General features: G+C 49.3%; 1 protein-coding gene and 1 long non-coding RNA gene across 3 annotated transcripts; both read right to left on the bottom strand.

Annotated features, from left to right (window-relative positions):
• Window positions 1-3,242: 3,242 nt before the first annotated feature.
• LOC146753279 (uncharacterized) lies at window positions 3,243-7,683 on the bottom strand. 2 transcript variants are annotated; one of them, XM_085530921.1, is made up of 5 exons: window positions 6,053-7,683; window positions 5,518-5,705; window positions 5,142-5,232; window positions 4,748-4,813; window positions 3,243-4,656 (listed from the first exon to the last, which is right to left on the bottom strand). In XM_085530921.1, exons 2-5 carry the CDS (start codon window positions 5,569-5,571, stop codon window positions 3,485-3,487), a joined length of 1,383 nt encoding a protein of 460 aa, XP_085387047.1. In that variant the 5' UTR covers window positions 5,572-5,705; window positions 6,053-7,683; the 3' UTR covers window positions 3,243-3,484. The 2 variants fall into 2 exon arrangements, with proteins under 2 accessions (XP_085387047.1, XP_085387046.1); XM_085530920.1 differs by having other exon boundaries at window positions 5,518-7,683.
• Window positions 7,684-18,810: 11,127 nt separating this feature from the next.
• Window positions 18,811-20,401, bottom strand: LOC146753280 (uncharacterized). The gene is made up of 3 exons (XR_014940240.1): window positions 20,343-20,401; window positions 19,896-20,029; window positions 18,811-18,905 (listed from the first exon to the last, which is right to left on the bottom strand). It is a non-coding gene; the product is annotated as an uncharacterized LOC146753280 (long non-coding RNA).
• Window positions 20,402-20,766: the final 365 nt, after the last annotated feature.

A 20,766-nucleotide genomic window follows, 5' to 3' on the forward strand; every position in this document is an offset into this window, starting at 1 on the left:
CCCCATGAGAAATTATTCTTCTTCCACGTTACCTGATAGAGGGGGCTCACTATGTGGCTGTAGTTTGGGACATGCATTCTCCAAAAGCCCACTACTCCCAGAAAAGATTGGGTCTCTGTCTTGTTGGTGGGCGGAGACATAGCAGTGATTTTGTCAGTCACATCTGCTGGGATGTGTCGATGCCCATCTTGCCGTTTTACACCTAAGAACTGGATTTCCTGGGCAGGCCCCTTCACCTTGCTGCGCTTAATGGCAAAACCAGCTTGCAAAAGAATTTGGATTATCTGTTTTCCTTTCTTGAAAACCTCTGCTGCTGTATGGCCCCACACGACAATATCATCAATATACTGCAAGTGTTCGGGAGCATTACCCTGTTACAAAACAGCTTGGATCAACCCATGGCAAATGGTTGGGCTGTGCTTCCACCCTTGGGGAAAACGGTTCCAGGTATACTGAACTCCTCTCCAGGTAAAAGCAAACATTTTGCAGCCACTGGGATCATAGTATCATAGTCTCGTGCGAGTTGGAAGGGACCTGAGAGATCATCGAGTCCAACCCCCGGGATCTGAGCCCCCTGTGTAGCAGAGCGGCACATCTACCACTTGCACCACAGGAGATTCGAACCCGGGCCTCCGGTGTTACAACGTGGCATTCCTACCACTGCGCCACCGGGGCACGCACACCGGGCACACTAGGGATGGAAAAGAAGGCATTAGCAATGTCAATGGTGGCATACCACCTAGCTTCTTTTGACTCCAGTTCATACTGGAGTTCTAGCATGTCTGGCACAGCAGCACTCAATGGAGGTGTGACTTCATTCAGGCCGCGGTAATCCACTGTCAGCCTCCATTCTCCATTGGCTTTACGCACTGGCCATATGGGGCTGTTAAAAGGCGAGTGAGTTTTGCTAATCAATCTGTGATTCTCTAACTGGCAAATTAGCTTGTGAATGGGAAGCAATGTGTCCCTATTGGTGCAGTTCTGCTGTCGGTGCACCACTTTGGTGGCAATTGGTACCTCTTGGTCTTTTACCTGGAGCAACCCCACAATAGAAGGATCATCTGACAGATCAGGTAAAGCTGACAGCTGCTTAACACCGTTTGTGTTAACAGCAGCTATCCCAAAGGCCCATCAATACCCCTTGGGCTCCTTAAAATATCCCATCCTAAGGTAATCGATACCCAAAATACATGGAGCCTCTGGACCAGTCACAATAGGGTGTCTCTGCCAGTTTTTACCCGTGAGGCTTATTTCGGCCTCCAAAATAGTCAATTCTTGGGAACCCCCAGTCACTCCATGGATATATATTGGTTGTGTCCCTTGGTGACTTGAGGTCATTAGGGTGCATTGTGCACCAGTGTCCATCAAGGCTTTATATTTCTGTGGTTGAGATGTGCCAGGCCATCTAATCCACACAGCCCAGTATACTCTATTGTCCCTTTCCCCGCCCTGGCAGGGGGCAGGGCCCCTCTATTGGTTACCTTGGTGGCTTGCAGCAACTGGAACTTTCCCCCTTTTGGAAGAGTTCACCTTGGTGGATGTTTTGCATTGTAATTCTTTCACTCGTGCCTGAAGTGCAGAAATGGGTGAATTACACCACTTCTTCATATCCTCCCCATGATTACACAGGAAATACAACAAAACAAAATGCATGGTCTTATTGTTCTCATTTGCTTGAATACGAGGACTTCCCTTTTTTATGGTTGAGATTTTCGATGATATGGATCAGGAGGAACTCATGTTGTTTAACTTTCTCAATAGGCGATCGTGGGAATCCTGGTCTCCATCATCTGGTACCACCGTGGATTCATCTACATCAGGCAAGTTAGCCAATTTATCTATAATATCACTTTGTGTTCCCTCCACTTTGTCTAACCTTTCAATTATCTTGACAATGGCTGAAGTATAAAGATTAACTTCTGTAGCGCTTATAAATAATTCAAGCTCATGAAGTCTACCAATCAGTTCATTCACAAGGTTTCCCCTTTCCTCTTTGTCATATACTAATGCAAGTACACTGGCATGTTTTTCTGGAGCAGCCCTTGTAAAGTCACGCCACATTTGTCATGGAACACGGACTGTCTCAGGATCATGTAATTGGTTTGGGTCATTACAGATGAAGTGGGGGCTGTATAGCATTTCCACCAGAGCATTTTCTCTCAAAAATTGGATACCTTTCTCTATATGAGTCCATTTCTTTTTCTCAGGCTCCAAGTCCCGTTTAAAAAGGAATCTATCTATTTCCGCTATCAACATCTGCTTTCAGAGGGTGTAGGACTGATCTTGGCATGTGCCAATACCTCTGTCTACACGTGAGACCCTGGAAATGCCACCCAGTTCGCAAGCTTAATTGCCATCGAGCCCCTTAGGGACACCAAGGGATCCTTAGGGACATCAGAGTGGATCCTTGGGGAAATGAAGATGTGTCCCTTATTAGGGTTAGGGTTGGGGTTAGGGTTAGGGTTAGGGTTAGGGTTAGGGTTAGGGTTAGGGTTAGGGTTAGGGTTAGGGTTAGGGTTAGGGTTAGGCTTGGTTAGGGTTAGGGATAGGGATAGGGATAGGGTTAGGGGGGATGTTCACTGTGTACTGCAAGGGCATTTGATGCTAGGGCAGTGCAGTCGGTAACTCTGTGTATATGTAATTCTGTGTATATATTTGTATAGAGACCAGTGTGCATATTCTGTTTTGCTTATAGTTTATTTGCATGTATATGTTTATATTAAGTATGATGTTGTGATGTAGAATAGCAAGAGCAAATATTACTAAGCCATGACAGTCTTTATCCCTTGCCTCAAACACTTCCATCTATATGGTATTGCTCCTAACAAGGCAAGGGGTTTTCGAAGAGTCCTCACTCTTTCACCTTGTTCCTTTGCTTTTCTTCAAGGAGGTGGCATGCAGGAATGACACAAATGCGTCTCAATGACCCAAATGAGACTCAGCAGCTGTTTTGCAGCCGCCAGTGGAGCTCTGACTGTTCTAGGCACCCCATGCCCAGATCTGATGGTGGGGGACTCCTTGGGCAGGCTGGACTAAGCCAGAAAATGCTGCTCTGGGTGTCCAGGCTTGGCTGAGTGAGGACAAAACTGCCTGGCCCCAAACAAGGCAGCGAAGCCACAATGCCATGTGAGGTATCTTTATGGCTGTCTGTACACTGCACAGCAGGCCCGGCTGCTCCTGCCTCTCCCCTCCATGGGAGCTGGGGGGCTGTGACATGGCACAAATGACTGCAGGCAGAGAGATATGGCAAAGGGAACACAAAGCATTTAATGACAAATCATAGAAAACAATGAGTAACAGAAACAACGCTATTCCTAAAACTGCTATCCCACAACAATTGAGTGCCCAGACAGTGTCCCATCCCACTGCAATGATGGCTTTGGAGGATGGCTCTTTTCTGGAGGGGAGGGATGGGGCTGCTGCTGGTGCCCGTGGAATGCTGCTGCTGCTGCCTGGTGCTGCGGGGCCGGCGAGGAGCTCAGGGTTACAGGTAGCCGTACATGTCAGCTATGGCCATGTCTACCTCCCGCTGCACCAGGAACTGCACGGGGCCGATCTTCATCTGCTGGGCCGCCCGCTGCCGCTCCTTCTGGGCCAGCCTCTTCATGCTCTCCCGCTCGAGCCGCTGCTCGGCTGTGATGGGCAGCGACTCTTCCAGCACTCTGGGTACCGCACGGCCACCCACCCAAGGCCCCACGCAGGGCACAAAGTCCACGGGGCGCTGTGGCCGAGGCTGCTGCTGGTGCAGCTGTGGCAGTGGGTCCCTCTGCAGGAATGAGCTCCTCCGTGGTGATGGGCGCAGGCAGCTCTGCACTGTCTTCTTGGCTGCATCCTCCTTTCGCGCCGTGCTGCCTGGAGGTTCCGGCACTGCCTTGTCTGGGCCTGTGTCTTGGAGCTGGAGGGCAGCAGGGCCGCCACTGGGTGTGGGTTGGGGCTGCACAGAGGGTGGCTGGCGCACCGGCCCCACCGCAGTCACTCTCTGCCCCAGCGGGTGCACGGCCTGGATGGATTCACACAGGTGCGCGTGCAGCTCGCTGGCAGTGCCCTTTTGCCTGCTGCTGCTGCCTCCTGTGCTGGTCCCAGGCAGCTTCACTCGAGGAGGGCGTTTACAGCCTTTTCTTTCTTTCCTTTCCTTGCACGGCAGCAGCTTCCTTTTCTTGGTTGGAGCGCTGCTGGTGGGCTGCTCCTTCTGGGAACTCTCCCCTTTCTCGGGGGTGCCAGCAGGCGCAGGGTGTTTGGCCCGCTTGGTGCTGCCCCTCTTTTTCTTATCTGCCACGCAGCAGATAGTAGAGCCTGGTGACGGTGGCAAGGGAGCATGAAGCACCTGGGGCTGCCTTGGCTGCACCTCCTTGATGGGCTGTGTGGGTTGGGCTGAGGGAGGTGTGGTGACAGCCAGTGTGGTTGGCAGCGGACTGAGCTGGGCACTCGCTGGTGGCACGACAGGCTGCAACTGTGACAACCCACACTGCAGCTCAGACAGGAACCCAGGGGATGGTGGAAGCCCCCAGAAGGGGTCGCTGGGGATCCTGCTGGCAGCCTGTGCCTCCATGCTGAGCTCTGTGCTTTCCCAGGGGTTGTCAGGGAGCTCAGCGATGAAATGTCCTGGGGCAGGGCTGCTGGGCTTCTTGTGGGGGAACTCAGCAGCTCTTGCCACATCTGAAAATGCAGGATGATCACCGTTTGGGGGACTTCTCACACACACTCTGTGCAAACGCACACCTGTGGGTTCTGCAGCTCCCAAACTCACCATTGATCCAAGAGAGCAAACCCGGATTGCCCGTGATGTCCTCCAGCACATCCGAGCTTGTCACCACTGCTGGGAAAAGCAAGAAAATGCCAAAGGCTCAATGCCAGCTCTCCCATATCATGTTCAACCTGTACCAAGAGATCTCTGGTGGACGTTGGGTTCCCATTACAGATCAGGACGGCAAAGGTAACTGTCAAGCCCAGGGATTAAGACCCCAAGAACACACTGTGAGAACAGTCCCAGGGGGATTCGAACCCGGGCCCTCGTGTTGCAAAGCGGCATTCCTGCCACTGCGCCACCGGGGCACACAGGACATCCCCTGCAGCACTGCCCCCGCCCAGAAGTAACAGTCAAATCCCTCCACACTTCATGACAGAGGGCTGAGGACACTCACTTTTGCCTGGCAGTAAGGACGGGCCGTCCCCATCACGTCCCTCTGGGCTCTGAAAGGCGACGCTGGATCTCTGGCAGCCTGCTGGCTGCTTCTGAAGAGAGAAAGGAAGAAACATTGGAGGGAACGTGCAGCCACAGTTTGCAGAGAGGTTCTAGATGGTGCCAGAGATGGGATATCAGAGTGCTGAGACATTATTTATCACTAAGGGAAAACAGCCTGAGCCACGTTCCTGCCATTAGCCCAGGCTGTCAGCAGTGAGCACAGAACCCCACCGCTTATTGAGGGCACAAAGGACCAGTAGGGCTCCTCCCACTCCGTCCCTTCCCTTAAAAGTGAGACAAAGGAAGAAGAACCAAACAAAGAAACCCAGCCATACCTTTCCACTCACAGAGCAGAAATAGAAATAGCAGTCATCTCCTGGCTGAGACATGGCTGGTGAAATCTCAGAGGAAGCTGAAGCTCCCGGGGATCTCTCCACAGGAATGTGCCCCGCTCTTGGAAAGAGCTGGCTTCACTCTTCCTAAGACTGCCTCGAACCCCAAAAATCTCCTTTTGGACAGGAACCTTGCAGAAAGTTGCGACAAGTGAAAAACTGTCAGGAAGAAGCATTTTCCCAGCTTTCTTCTGCACCCAGCCATCTGTGGGGCAGTGAGGCACAAGTTGCTCTCGGGGAAGGCCTCGCTCTCCTTCCTTTGTCATGTCTGACATGAAGCTGGGGTCCCGGCAGCAGTTTTCCAGGGGAGGAATGACATTTCATCATCCTCACCGTAACACGGGATGGAATCTCAACAAGAACCCATTTCTGCAAACAGCCGTGCTGAGGGGCACCGCTGGAGCTGGGAACTCCTCCCCAGCACAGCTTTTCTGCTGAGACACCTCCCGGCAGCCACCCAGCACCAAACCCAGCTCACCTGCTGGGCCTGCTCAGCCCAAGCTGTGACCAGATCACGCACACGCCACACTGCTGCTTCAGACGGGCTCTCACAGGGTGATCAGCTCCAAGGAGGGCCCAGAGCTCAGTCTGCGTGCAGACACCAGAGCACCAGCTCTGCTCACCAGCTGTGGCACAAACACTCCCACCCGGCAACGGTTGTGACCTCAGCGAGTGTCTGCATCACTGCTGTCCCTGCTAGGCTCTTGTACCAGCTGCGTAAGGAAGCTATCTTCCATACAATCTAGAAACCTCTTGGACTGCTTCCTCTGATCTTTCTTATATTATATATATATATATATATATGTGCACCAGCATATATCAGGGAAGTTGAAGTCTCCCAAGCAAATGAGTGCTGGCTATCGTGTGACTATAGTGAGATGCTCATAGAACGCCTCACCCATCGATTCATCCTGATAAGGTGGTCTATAACAGACCTTCAGCAAGATGTCACCCCTACAGGCCTTCCCCCTGATCCTTACCCACATGCACTCGTCTTTATCATTCTGAAACCCAAGCTCTATAACATCAAAACTCTAATATAAAGGGCCACACCACCACCCTTTCTTCCTCATCTATCCCTTCTGAAGAGCTTGTAACCATCCATCACAGCACACTAGTCATGGCAGTGGTACCACCATGGATCAGTAATAGCAACTAGGTCATGGTTTGCCAGATGCACAGTTGCTTCCAGTTCCTCCTGCTTGTTAGCCAAGCTGTATGCATTGGTGTAGACGCACTTCAGCTGCGGCATCTGCCTCACTCCCAGCTCAAGCAGCATTCCCCTAGGCTCATCCCTGGTGAGCCCTGTTTTGTCCCCTCCCCCATCATAGCTAGTTTAAAGCTCTTTCGATAAGCCCTGCTGTCTTCTGTGCAAGGATTCGTTTCCCCATTTGAGATAGTTGGATTCCATTCATGGATAACAGGCCAGTGGCCAAGTAAACTGCCCTGTGATCAAAGAACCCAAAGTTTCTGGCTCAACACCAGCCTCTGATCCAATTATTCATTGCTTGTGCTTTCCAAGACTGCTCCACGTCCCTCACCGGCCCTGAAGGTATAGAACAAACAGTCACTTGAGCTCCCACTCTTTGAACTAAATGGCCTAAATTCCTCAAATCTCTTTTCATAGTTTGTAGGGTTCTCTAAGGAATTTCATCACTGCTCACCTGAACTATGAATAGTGCAAAATAATCAGTGGACCTAAGCAGCTTTGGGAGTTTCCTCGTTATGTCCCTGACCCGATGCCAGGAAGGCAGCAGACTTCCTGATGGCCCAGGTCCAGTCTGCATATGGGGCCCTCTATTTCTCTGAGAAGGGAGATGTTGCGTATTGGGTAGGTGGTACCTGCGTGCACCAGGGGTGGAGTCAGGGAGGTCATGGGTATCTGATAGGGGTGGTCACATGTACTAGTATATAGGGTTTGTGGCACGGCATTAAACTTGTACTTTCGGTGTTACACACTGTGTGAGTCCCCTCTGTTCCCCATGCGCGGAGGCACGGAGAGATCTGATGGTGGGGGACTCCTTGGGCAGGCTGGACTCAGCATGAGATGCTGCTGCCGCCATCTCTTCGGTGGGAGACCCCGTTCCTTCCTTTATGGGTGGCAGCAACCCAGATCTGACAACAGAGGGCTCCTCAGGCAGGCTGGGCTCGACACGAGATGTTGCTGCTGCTGTTTCCTTGGCTTATTCCCGCACATCCCTGATCTTCCAGACTCTCTGCCTGAGAAGCTTCACCAAGTCGCAGGCCAGATGGTCTGCGTCGGGCATCATTGGGTGCAGCCCTTGAGGAAGATGGTGGCTCTTGGCTGCAAGCTCCACCCTCACGCTGGGCTTCCTCTTCTCCTCCTTCTTCAGCGAGGAAGCTGACACGTCTTGTTCGGCCCAGCTCTTCTTGGTATTCTGTTCCCTCCTGGCCCTGCTGCTCAGATACAAGCACAAGTGCTGCTGGAGAATCAGTGCAAAGCACAGCCTGAATCGCTGCTACCTTGCACTGAGGAAAGGCTGAGATGCACCACGGCCTCACCTGCTGCCTTCTTGGAAGGGGAGCTTCAGCTCCACTCGTCAGGAAGTCCTCCAGAAACCTCCTTCTTTCCTCCTGAGCAGGAGACTGGATGCTGAAACCTTCTCCAAAGTCGTTACTAAACATTACCTGGACCTGAAACCCCAGGAGAAAACACAGTTCAGATCCAAGACCACAAAACAGTTATATTCTAGTCCAATACAGTTCTCTCCCGATAGCCCCCCTACAACTTCCTATATTCCCAGTTCAGCTACCTACATCCCCAGATCCCCCTACAGCCACCGGCAGAACCCACATTCCCCTCACAGCCACCCATTTCCTCATATCCCTTGGTATCCCCACACAGCCCACTACAACCCCATATACCCCAAGATCTACTCCTACATCCATCCCACTTCAGCCAATCGGACCCGGTGGCGCTGCCGCTGACCAATGAGAGACGGGGGCGGGGCAGAGCGGCGGTGTGGGAGGGGCTCCGGGTGCGTTCTGTCGTTACAGGGGATGGGATGTGGGATCGGGATTGGGATTGGCATTAGGGATGGGGGATTAAGATTGACGGGTGGGACATGGATTTGGGATGAGGGATTGGGAGTGAGATTTGGAATTGGGATTGGGACTTAGGACGTGGGATTGAAATGCGGGATTGGGGCGTTGGATGTGGGATTTGGCTGTGAGATTTGGGATTGGGATGTGGGGATATGGATATGCGATGGATATGGGATGGGATTTTGGGAAATTGGCTAGATATGAGGTAGGGTCTGGTTATGGAATGGACTTGGAATGCACATGGGATCATGGAATCCTAGAATGGCTCAGGTTGGAAAATAGTTTCGAGGTCCTGCAGTCCAACTGCAGCCCAACCATGGAATCAACGCAGTCTCTCCAGCTCCGTCTGCAGCACCTTTCTCCCCTCCAGCAGATCAGCACGCCCTCCCAGCTCGGTGCTGTCCGTGAACTTATTGAAGGTGCACTCAATGCCCTGACCGAGATCCCTGATCAAGGTGTTCAATGGGAGCTGAGCCCTTGGGGACACCACTTGTGACTGGCCACCAGCCAGAAAATGCTGCTCTGGGTGTCCAGGCTTGGCTGAGTGAGGACAAAACTGCCTGGCCCCAAACAAGGCAGAGGAGCCACGATGCCATGTGAGGTATCTTTATGGCTATCTGTACACTGCACAGCAGGCCCGGCTGCTCCTGCCTCTCCCCTCCATGGGAGCTGGGGGGCTGTGACATGGCACAAATGACTGCAGGCAGAGAGATATGGCAAAGGGAACACAAAGCATTTAATGACAAATCATAGAAAACAATGAGTAACAGAAACAACGCTATTCCTAAAACTGCTATCCCACAACAATTGAGTGCCCAGACAGTGTCCCATCCCACTGCAATGATGGCTTTGGAGGATGGCTCTTTTCTAGAGGGGAGGGATGGGGCTGCTGCTGGTGCCTGTGGAATGCTGCTGCTGCTGCCTGGTGCTGCGGGGCCGGCGAGGAGCTCAGGGTTACAGGTAGCCGTACATGTCAGCTATGGCCATGTCTACCTCCCGCTGCACCAGGAACTGCACGGGGCCGATCTTCATCTGCTGGGCCGCCCGCTGCCGCTCCTCCTGGGCCAGCCTCTTCATGCTCTCCCGCTCGAGCCGCTGCTCGGCTGTGATGGGCAGCGACTCTTCCAGCACTCTGGGTACCACACGGCCACCCACCCACCACCATGCTGCTGCCGCCATCTCTTCTTGTTCCCTTCCAGATTTATTCTTGCCATGCTCAGCTGTGAGCAGGGCAGTGAGCGGGGGGTCGGGGCTGTGCAGGCTTCATGGGGCAGCCCGGGCACTAGCTCCTGTATGCCTTGTGCAGACCCCATACCATGAAGCCATTAGAATTCCCCCTGCAAGCAGCATGCTGAGTCCCTTAGCTCCTTCCTTTCACTTGACCTGAACTATAGGTTCTGCTGGTTGTGAGCTCAATCACTGTCCTCCCCAGGTCTGCTATTAAACCTTGGCTCTAAGAAACCAAGAAATTAATCTCTGGTGCCCAACTTTTCGCAGCCCAGCGTGCTCTACAGCAGCTATGCACAACCTCTGATCCCCAACTGCACGGCCTCATCCATAAACAAAGGTACCTTGTGGAGTCTGGTGAACCCAGCTGATCCCTCACTAATATCTCCTGGAGCAAGCAGAGCACAAAGCCTTTCAGCTTGGAAGTTTTGCATTCTCTTACTCTTGGATTAAGAAATAAAACAAATTAAACAAGACCCTCACATCCCTACGGTCTTCATTTTCTACTGCACACCCATTGCAACGGGTGAAAAGCATTGCTTTTGCCAGTTGCCAGACAGAGTGTTAGTGGGTGAGACAATGCCATGCATCCCTCTGCACTGCAGACCCAGCGTGGCACTGGGGCAGCACAGTGAGGAACAAAGCCACTGTGCATTTGTTAATCTGTCATTCACACTGACAGCTGTGGGTACAGGCTGAGAGCCACGGGCAGGGGACAGCCACCAAACCAAAGCCAGCAGCACTATCAGAGCAGAGTTGAAGCACCGGCACCTCAGGCCTGTCTGCAGTAATTTTCTTTTGCTGATAGTTACAAGGATCGCTGCAATATAAATTCCGCATGGAGTGCTGAGAAAGGAACGAGGCCCCGCTGCACCAAGCGCGGTGTTAGATAGGAAGAGATGACCATGTAAATAAATGGGGCACAAAAGAAGCATTTTTCCCAATTTTACAGGTGAGGAACCATGGCTAAAAGCCATAAATCAGTTTTATTGAGGGGATACAGGGTATTTACAGGAGAAATAAGAACTGAGCCTCAAATCCTTATCCACTGCTCAGTCCCATTTTTTTCCTTTTCTGCTTTGAGGGCCAACAAAGCCCACCAGAACCAACCTTCGTGTCTGCCCATACAGGATGAAAACTACCTGTGCTCCTCCAAACTACCCACCATTTGCATGGGCAGTTCACCTGCAATAAGCACTAACCCTGAGCACTGATGCAGGCTGCTTTGGCACAGCAAACTACTCACTGTGTGATCAACGCAGGCGAATATTAACTATCCCTTTATTTTTTTTTCCTAAGTGCAAACAATAGAAGAGCTCCCTCCATTCTGCAACGCTCTCTTCTCCATATAAGCCATTCAGCATTCACCAATGCAATATTTTGTCATTTCAATAATCACCAGTTTATCTTTCCCCATTTTCATGGTTTCTCTGGAGACCTCTCCCCTCTCACCAGGCATTAAAGCACAAGCGGTAGATTTGGCATTTGCCACAAGTAAGGAAACAAAAGCCTTCACGATGGGAGAGAAAGAAAGCATTGGGAACCCTGCTGGGACAGCTCCACTCCCATGTGCTTCTTTCTTCTCCAAGTTTCAGCCTCCCCTCTTGCTCTGAACCAACTGCTTATATGGCAGTGCTCTGACCGGAGGGTGCAGCGGCAGAAACAATAACCCAAGTTATACTTTTTTCAAGTCAAACATCAATTGTGCTTACAAGGCAAAAATCAGCAGTCCCTTTTCCTTCTGCCTTTATACTCAGAAATTCCAGACAGAGAACTCACTGCCTTCCCTTGTCACCCCTGTACTGCACAGCGGTGCTTCTCGCAGTGGGGCTGCAGGTCTCCAGCAAAGACTGAATTCCAGCAATGAGATGCCAGCCTCAAAGGGCAGTTGCAAACCCAGAAGGGAAAAGAGACATGAGATCACCAGCAGAACTACTTGTGCAGTGCTGTGGTTTCACCATCTAAAGAGCAGCCCCTCAGTAAACTCATTCCTTTTGAGGTCTTTGTCCTACGAGTCTCCCTCCTTGTAGCTCCCAGCCAAAAGCGCATGGAGCCATGACTGTCTCCATTGCAGAACCACTGTCCGCAATATTCCCACTCAATAATCTTTGTCACAGACTTGAGACTATTTTTGGAAGCTTTAAAAATATCTAAGGGGCACCTTTTCTTTTTATTCAGACACAGCATCTTTTTATGTTTAATAGGGATTTGAAGAAGAAGAAGAAAAAAAAAATCTGCTTAGCATCAACATGCCTTTCTATTAAAAATAAAACAGCTGAGTAAGCAAGATGACTTGGACAGGAGAAAATTCTATTTATAGAAATGTTTACTATGGTTATCACAGGGCGATAGGGATGACTGTGAACCACAGGCTCTGCTGACAAGTGGTGATGAACCAGTCACAGGAGGAGGCCACACAACAGAGAAGGACTCAACAGCTTCCTAGGTCACACATAGATAGGGACATTGGTGTGTGTCCTGGAGCACGATAAGGATGAGCCCTGAAGGAACCCAAGGAGGTTGTGGCAATCAAGGCCAGGCTGGATGTGGCTCTGGGCAGCCTGGTCTGGTGCTTGGCGACCCTGCACATAGCAGGGGGGTTAAAACTAGATGAGCATTTTGGGCCTTTTCAACCCCAGCCCATTCTGTGATTCTGTGAACACACTCAGAATCACCACATGCTCTTCTCCAAATTCAGAAAGCTCAGGAGCTGCAAGAAGGAGTATGAATTCCTGAATAATACTGCCTCTCTCTTGTATTTTAAGCAGCCAACTAACAGAAAACTATTTGTGCTGCTTTACCTGCAGGTATGGCTATGGCAGGGAAGGACAACTGAGGAGCTCTGCAAGGAACTCACTTTCTTGGGAGCATCCACTGTTCCTGTGCAGCAGACTAAGCCTTCTCCATTCTGCATCCAAAATTAGGGATGTCGGAGGAGAACTGAGTCAGATCAGTTGGATTCTCTTCCAGGCCCTGCCACCAGCTCACTATGTGACCTTGCACAAGTCACTTCATCTGTTTGTGCTGAAAGCGTCTCATCTGCAAAACTGTATTTACCTTTGTTAGAAAATGCACTCATTTATAGATATAGAACGATGAACATGAGCCAAATACTGCTGCCATCTTGCTCCTCCTGGCTCTCCATCTTTTTTTGACTGCATCATTAGGTGGTTTTCCCACCCTTAATAATCAGGGCTGCTTTTAATGGCCTGAGTGTTTTTTCTCCAGGTGTTTTTTTTATGGCATCTATATAAGACAATCCAAGGAAACTACAGAATCATCTCTCCAAATTTCTCATCATGTCATTCTGCCAAAAACAACAGAAATATTTGCAAGCAGGTTGGATTCAGAGCCTTCCAGAAAGGTCCCCGTGTCTCACCTGCACCACCACGTCCCTTCTCTGCTGCTCAGGAGTTCTTACACGCAGCCACATTGCTCTCCATGGAGTTCTTGAAATGGTCCACCTATATTTCTCTGAAAAATGACCATTCCCTTAAAATACGGCACCTCCTCTCATGGCACACTGCGATGTGACTCAACAGCACCAGAGTCGCAACTCATATTTCCACAGGGTGCCAGCATCTCAGCATCAAAGTGCTGCTGGCTCTGGACTATCATCTGCGCTGTAATTAAATTGAATCCACTCCTTGGCTTGGCTTTATCCCTGAACAATACCAGCGTTTGAGTAATACATTCTCAGGGCACTAATACATCACCTGGGCGATCCCTGTCCATGATGTATTGGCGCAATACATCAGAGTGCACTCCCGCTATAAGGATCTATGGGCATCATACATCAAGGTGAGGCTGAGTAGTGATGTATGGCTCAGAAGATGGTACCGTGCAGCAGTGGACCAGGCCAGGACCAAGAGGATAAAGGTTGGCATGGCCGTTAGCCGATTTCCCTGTGTTATAATGCTGGCACTGACCCAGCGTCTAACTTTTGCCCCTTATTTATTTATCCCAAAGCAACCTACCATTGGAAGCGCCTATCCTCGGATGCATCATTCTCACAGAGGTCTCAGGGGACTGCTGGTACACAATTAGCAGGAGTGTATTCTCAGCTTGATGTGGGGGGTTTTTAGCCCATTAACACTAATGGCAGCTGCAGCACCAGAGCTCCGTATATCACAGAAGACACGGACACATGCACACGCTTAGCTCTGTGCAAATCTCACCCATTCAAGAGGCACCTGAAGATTATTGGGAATAAAATAACCACAGAAAATTGATGGAAGCAATCACTTCATTGTTTTCCAATAATTACTTTCAAATATATAAAAATTAAACATATAAAACGTAGAAACACAAACCCACCCCAGCACACGGAGGCAAAGCCTTGGCCAGCCTGTAGGACATGAGGGGCATTGCAGAGCTCATAGCAAAGCATTGCTGGAATGCCTGAAGGCATTATCAGCTGGGGGAATGCTGCTTTAACCCACTGAGGCAGGAAGGAGGCAAAGAAGCATTTGCTGACAAAGTCCTTCCCTTCACCCCTCATTTTACAAACAGCAAAATAAAATTAAAGTATAGAGCAATATAAGCCTCAGTGGAGACAGTTGGAGATGTTTGCTCAGGAGAAAAATGGCAGAGAATAACCCTAAATGAGCCCCAAACGCAGCTCTTAGTAAGAACCCAAGGGAGATGCCCTTGCCATGGCTATATGCCATGCATCACTGGAGCCTGCACCTGGGCACAGTCTTCCAGTGCTTTGGACAGCAATGTCCTGGGGAGCAAAGGTGGCTAAAACCAATCTCTGTGCTCCATACAGTCACTCGAGGTCTCACATAAAGCAGACTTATTGCCCCCATGAAAGAAATAATAGATCTAATAAAATACTTATATCCCGGCCAACATCTCTGCCCAGCCTGGTGAGCCCCCAGGGGCAGTGAGTGGACAAAGCCAACTTACAATGTGTCCTCCTATCCCTCCAGCCCTGCAGCATGCAACTGCTGCCCCCAGAGACCACCACAAGGAGACCATCCTCACAACACACAGACGTGAGGCTGTCATGGCCAGGGCTGATGCAATTTGGGCACATCCCTCCCCTGCCCTGTCACCCAGCTGCCTGGTTGGCAGCACGTGAACCCATGCTTTGCATCTGCATGAAGAGTTCAAAGCTGGCAGTCCTTAATAATATAAGCACAGCTGCTTCCCTCCACAACTCCCCTCAAATCAAGCAGCCAAGATAGCTTTCTGAATGAACAAGCTATCTTAAGGCACTGAGTGAAATAATTTCTCAGATGCTCAGTCTAGTTTTTGAAACAATCTGGAAATGACATTCTCATTAATTATACACCACGTATCTGGAAAATGACAGCGCTACTGAGCTGACAGTGACAAGGAATCAGAAAATAGCTTGTGCAGGTGGAACAAGTCATGGACAAACCTTTGTGTCTATATGGAGGGGATGGACAGAGCTGTGAGGGGCAGCACTGCAGGTGCCCAGAGACCATTTGTGCAGCAGAGCCACAGTGAGCAGTGGGTGATTTCACCCTCCTGGCACACACAGAGGGAACTTCAAGCAGAGTTTCCCCTTTAAAAACCAAGACAAGCTCAGCCTGGACAATCATTCATATTTGCTTACTCCTTGAGCTTTGGTGCAGTGATTGCTTGCTGGGCTGGGAGCCTCCCAGCCATGTCATAGACCAAGAGGAAAGTCAGAGGTCTTCCCTGGGCTGAGTCCTGAGCAAGTCAATGGGAAGTAAATATAAACCATAAGCACTGAAGTAAGTGAAAATAAACTGTTTGGTGCATGCTTATACAATGACAGAAGTCTTTGCAAATTCATAAAATGGAGAACATGAAAAGCAGCAAATCCTTTTTAAAACAGGAAGGAAGTCAGGTAGGTGAGCAGGAAAAACAGCCCAGTAGTTAATGTGCTAATGTAGGACCTGGAAAACCTGAGTTTACAGGCCTGCAGTGGGCCCATAAACTTCTACATGCTATCACTGAAACTGGAGAACCACACTCCATTACCCCCAAAACTCAGGAACTGCTTATAAGAACTTCAGGAATTGGGTTAAATCTCACCAAAAAGGGAAAACATGCCTGTTCAACGGAAGCCAACAGCAGAAGGCAGGAAAGCTCACATCACTTGAAACCACAGCTCGCAAGGAACCCAAACTGCCCAGGAGAACTGAGCCCACAGCTCCATGCAAGGCAACTGATCCCCTTCTCAGTGCACAAGAAAACAATACTCTGACCTTTAAGTAACAATTTTAGTTGTATCAAAAAACTGAAGTGACTTGAGAGCCATTTCTCTTGCTCCCTGGAATCATTTACAAGGGGATTTTTGCACCCAGGCAGAGCATGCAGGCAGGTGGCTGCACCCAGGAGCAGTCCATGCAGCCAGAGTTTGTCTTGGCAGGGAGCTGCTGGCTTCCTTTGCATACAGGGAGCAACCCGGTTCTGCTCAAGAACTGCCTGGTTTAGGAACACGCACCTCAGCAGGTTGGAGCCCTGCAGACAGGCTGCTTTTGTGAGAGAGGGCGTGAAAACAGATCAAAGTCTCAGAAGAAGTTTATTTTAAAGTATTTCCTACAGCCCGATCAGATTATGTTTTTAAAAGTTCAATTATCTTCTGATGAACTCAGCGGCCAAATTAGGAAACTAAATACAATTATTAAAGCATAAGAGAATAATTTCAGATCTGCTACAAGTGCCAATTCAAACTTAACAAGCCCACGGATCCTGGCAAGTAACTCCACACAGATCACTCAGCTTCATTTAAAACTAGAAGACCAGATGAATGCCTGGGATATGACTTACATTGATTCTCATGTTTTTAATCAAAACTTACACAGTCCTTTTAGCTGGCCAAACCCAGAACCAAGATTTTGTAGAAAGGTATTCAATTTCTCTATGGAATTGGGGGATTTGAGCAACCCTGTGCTGAGCTATCAAAGCAGTGCACAGAACTTACCTCCGGCGTGCAATGCAAAGCCTGAAAACTTGGAAGAAATATTTCACATAGTGCAGCATTTTGCAGAGCAATCTTTAATCCAGACGCTATCCCAGCAGCTGGGCTGATCTCCTCAACAACTTCAGTACAGTTCTGTTGTGGTCTTTTTTTCCTGAAGAGAACTTCTAAACTCACATCTCGTTGGCCAGTAATTCTGAATTCCCATTCACCAAGTGACCGGCAATGCACCCTGCCATTATACCATATAGCCATGCTCACTTGGGAGCATGGCAGCTGATGTCCCACAGCACACACACATTCATCAGAAGGGAGATGCCCACAGCTGAGGTTATCAAGAGTGGAAACTTCAGTATGCAACAGTGCTGCAGGTGAAGTTTCATCAGACACATTTAACCTTACATATTGTTGCATTTTCTCTCTTCCTGTAGGCAGCGTGGGCTCCTGGACATCACACATCAGTGGCACTAATGAGGAGAAGTGCTGACCACCAGTCAAGAGAAAACGATACCTAACACACCATCTCAGTCTGTAGATTACTGATACCATCATGTTTAAAGGGCAAAGGCCAAAAAGCACGAGCACAGGACCCTTGCCTTTAATAGGGTTGCCATATATACCCAAAACAAAACATACTTTTAAGTTGCCTGCATTTATAAACTCTTGAGGCCCATATTTGAAGGAAAGGGAAAACCTTCCATGCTGACAACTCCTCCCAGCAAGTTACAGAAAGGAGGTATTTAGGGGAGAACATGAATTCCAGCCCCTGATGGAAAAACACACTCCTCTTGCAGCGATTTCTGTTGTTGTATTTTTGTATGGGGGTTAAAAAAGGTTTGATTTTGCAGTTTAGCATGTTGAGACTTCTCAGTGCTCGCTGTCGGAGGGTGCTGATTACCCAGCTTCATTCATCAAAGTGTCACTTTTCTGATAGCCATTAATAAATATACTGCCAGAGCCCCTCACACCTGGCAGCCATGGCACACTGCAACACACCGCTAACCTAATTTGCTAATTGCTGCTTTCCCCATTAATTTTAGTCCTGTCTTGTTTGGTGTTGACATGGAGGGAAAAAGAAAGAAGAGTGGGGAAAAAGAAGCAGGCAAGAAAGTAAGCTTTGGGAGTTTTCTGATTATTTCTTCACTTGTTCTTCCCCCTCCATCACCATTTACTTGGGGGTATCAGCTTCCTTTTTATCCTTGCCCTTTCTGAGAGGGCTGGCAGCAATGGCAATTTGGGCACTGTGGTGTGAGGGCTTAACAAGCTGCACACCATGTGTTACCCACATACAAGCCCAGACTCTGGCACTGTGTTTCTCTCAGCCCCCCACCCTGAGCTCCCAGCCTATGGCTGCACAACAGTGGGGCTTGGGGTGCTCTGTCCCCCAGACATCATCGGTCTCAGCACTTCACACCTGCCAAAATCCCTACTCTGTTAATTCAATTCCCATCCACTCTCAAGCGAACATCACTCAGTTCCATTAATCATATGATTTTTCTGATAAATATCCTCTTTAAGGCCCAGGTACAGACCAAGTCCTTTGTGACTAAGCTGGACTGAAACGCAAGTCTCCAGCCAAGGTCAATTAAGACAAGGAGTACCAGACCCATCAAGCCTTCAGGCAGTGATGAATTATTGTTGCAGCGCTAGTAAAAGTCTCCCTGCAGGACACTCACCAAGCTGTTGTACTTGGACCACACATTGGGGTCCATATGCTCCAAAGCTTTTCCTTGCCTGATTAGGTCTAGTGATGGCTGCCCGCACCCACTGCTCCAGCTCTGCCTCCCCTTCTCAGGAACAGTGCTCAATCACTGGGGGCACAGAGGCTCCTTGGGCTCTGCACAGCCATCACTTGGCCACCAATGCTTGGTTAAGGACACAGACACCTGTGTTCTGCAGAGCTTTCCAGATCATTAATTCTTTTCTCCAATTAATGCAAGAAAAGGGTGCACTTACCCCACAGGTAAGGCCTGTGTGCATGCTCCTGTCCCCTCAGCCAGGCAGCTTGGGTCCATCTCTCTTGGTAAACAGAGCTTCCCACTGCCAAGACACTCAGACCACAACCGCACAACATGAGGAATGGTCCTCTCAGTCTGGGACAGCATCCACTGCCAACCTGTGCCAAATACAAGAATTTTGGATGCTTCCTTAGCATTGGGAGGAAAGGAATGAAGGTGGCCAAGTTCCACCTTAAGTGGGTGATTGCAGTCTGCTAAACCCACAACAAATAACCGAGTCTCAAACACAATCCAAACACGGGGCATGTTTTAAAATTGCTTGCAACGAGACACTAGTAGATATGAGCATGAGAGGTTTTGCTGCTTCTGAGCAGACTTTGGTGCAAAACGCATGTTTTTCCCTAAAAGAAGCAGAAGGTTTAAACAGTTTTAAATTGGATAATACTACAAGAAGGCTCAGACTGTTTTGAAATGATGAGCTGGTAAGAAAACCCTTCTTTGAATCAGGATTACTACGATGATATTAGAGGATTAGCACAGGTCTGGGAGCAGGATTCAAGCAAACCTGCCAATTCTGGACATTGGACATTTTGACTGCCTTCGAACCCTTTAGCTATTCAGACAGTTAAAACTGTGCTGCCATGGCACAGCCCTGCTCCCAGCACTTACACCCACAGCTCTCCCTAAGCCACAGGTGAGATCTGTTTGTATTTCCTTTAGCACAGAAGGGCCAGGCTGGCACACACTCACCTTTATGGCTCGTTGCTACTCTGCCAGGAGCAGGACCCACAGGCCAAGCCTTCCAGGAGCCTTATAAGTCAAACACACTGTCCTGTTCCAAGTGGAGTTAAACAGGCCCAGTAAAAAGTAACAGCACTTCAGCTTTTAGCCAAAAGCCTCCATTCACGGCCCTTTAAAGTTAAATTTACTGCCTCCATTTAGCAACATCCCTGTGAAACTCCCTCCTGGTTCAGAACAAAACCTCTGTGCAGTTCAGCTGCGCTGTGGCAAACAAAACATTTCATCCTAGGGATCCAGCCATGCATCTGTCTGCCTTTATTCAGATCTCTGTGTCTCTTTATTCCCTTCGGTTTTCAACAGCTCCAAGCAACCAGATAGCACAGCTCGTCCTGCTCCCCACTGCTCACCTTTCTGCTATGGCTGAAGAGCTGATCACAAGGAGGAAAGCCACCAACATGTCTTTTTCCCCTGTGACAGAAGTGGATGCAGCTTTATTGAGCTTCTTGGGCTGCGTCTTCCACCACAGGCAGATCAAGAAAAACTACACAGGGCAGAGAATGAGTAAAATGATCAATGCTCTGCCCTGGAGTATGATAACTCCCATTTTTCAGGAGTCAAGGTTAGCTCAGGGCTTTAGCTGCTCTGCAGGATCAGCCCTGCCCTTTGAAGAACCAATTCGTTCCCTTGCACGAGGCTCACTGTGCCCTGACCCATCACACCACTGCATGTGCCACATGCTTTCTGCACACACACAGCCTTCGTGCTGAAGCCAAAAAGCAAGAAAGCAAGAAAAAAAGTTTAGAGCATTTCCTAACAAAAGAGAAAATAAGGGAAAACATTCTGTTGAAAAATACCAGGTCAAATGGAGAAGGGAGTCCTTTCATCTTCCATGCTCTGGGTTGGTTTTATTACACTGTGAAGCCATTTTACTGAATTAGTATCGTAATCATGGCAGGATAATGGGGGTATGGAGCACTGCAGCACAAGCAAGATCCCTCAGCTGGTACAAACCAGCATGGCTCCATTAACTTCAGTGGAGCCAATTTATATCAGCTGAGGATCTGCCCTTTAGTTTTTACTACAGGAAAGCCAGACTACAAATGGGAGAAACCTATATTAAAAACAAATATCTTCAATCACAGCAGCAAGAATGTAGAAAATATTGGCTGAGTCAACTTTTATAGCAATGTTTTCTTTCTCTCCCAAGTGCTCAATTTTGAACACTCCCCTATAAAATTTTCCAAGCCTGGAGCAACTTTCCTCTTTCCTTTGGTTAAA

The sequence above is a fragment of the Coturnix japonica genome, unplaced genomic scaffold (genome assembly GCF_054131305.1).
Source record: "Coturnix japonica strain WE unplaced genomic scaffold, WE-NBRP24 Scf039, whole genome shotgun sequence".
Lineage (NCBI taxonomy): Eukaryota > Metazoa > Chordata > Aves > Galliformes > Phasianidae > Coturnix > Coturnix japonica.

Bases quoted from the DNA above. Each gene is read 5' to 3' on its own strand.
- LOC146753279 (XM_085530921.1), bottom strand. From the start codon at position 5,571: ATGTCTCAGCCAGGAGATGACTGCTATTTCTATTTCTGCTCTGTGAGT. The intron at 4,814-5,141 runs GTGAGTGTCCTC...TTTTCCCAGCAG, and splicing joins GTCCTTACTGCCAGGCAAAA to TGGTGACAAGCTCGGATGTG. The intron at 4,657-4,747 runs GTGAGTTTGGGA...CTGCATTTTCAG, and splicing joins TTTGCTCTCTTGGATCAATG to ATGTGGCAAGAGCTGCTGAG.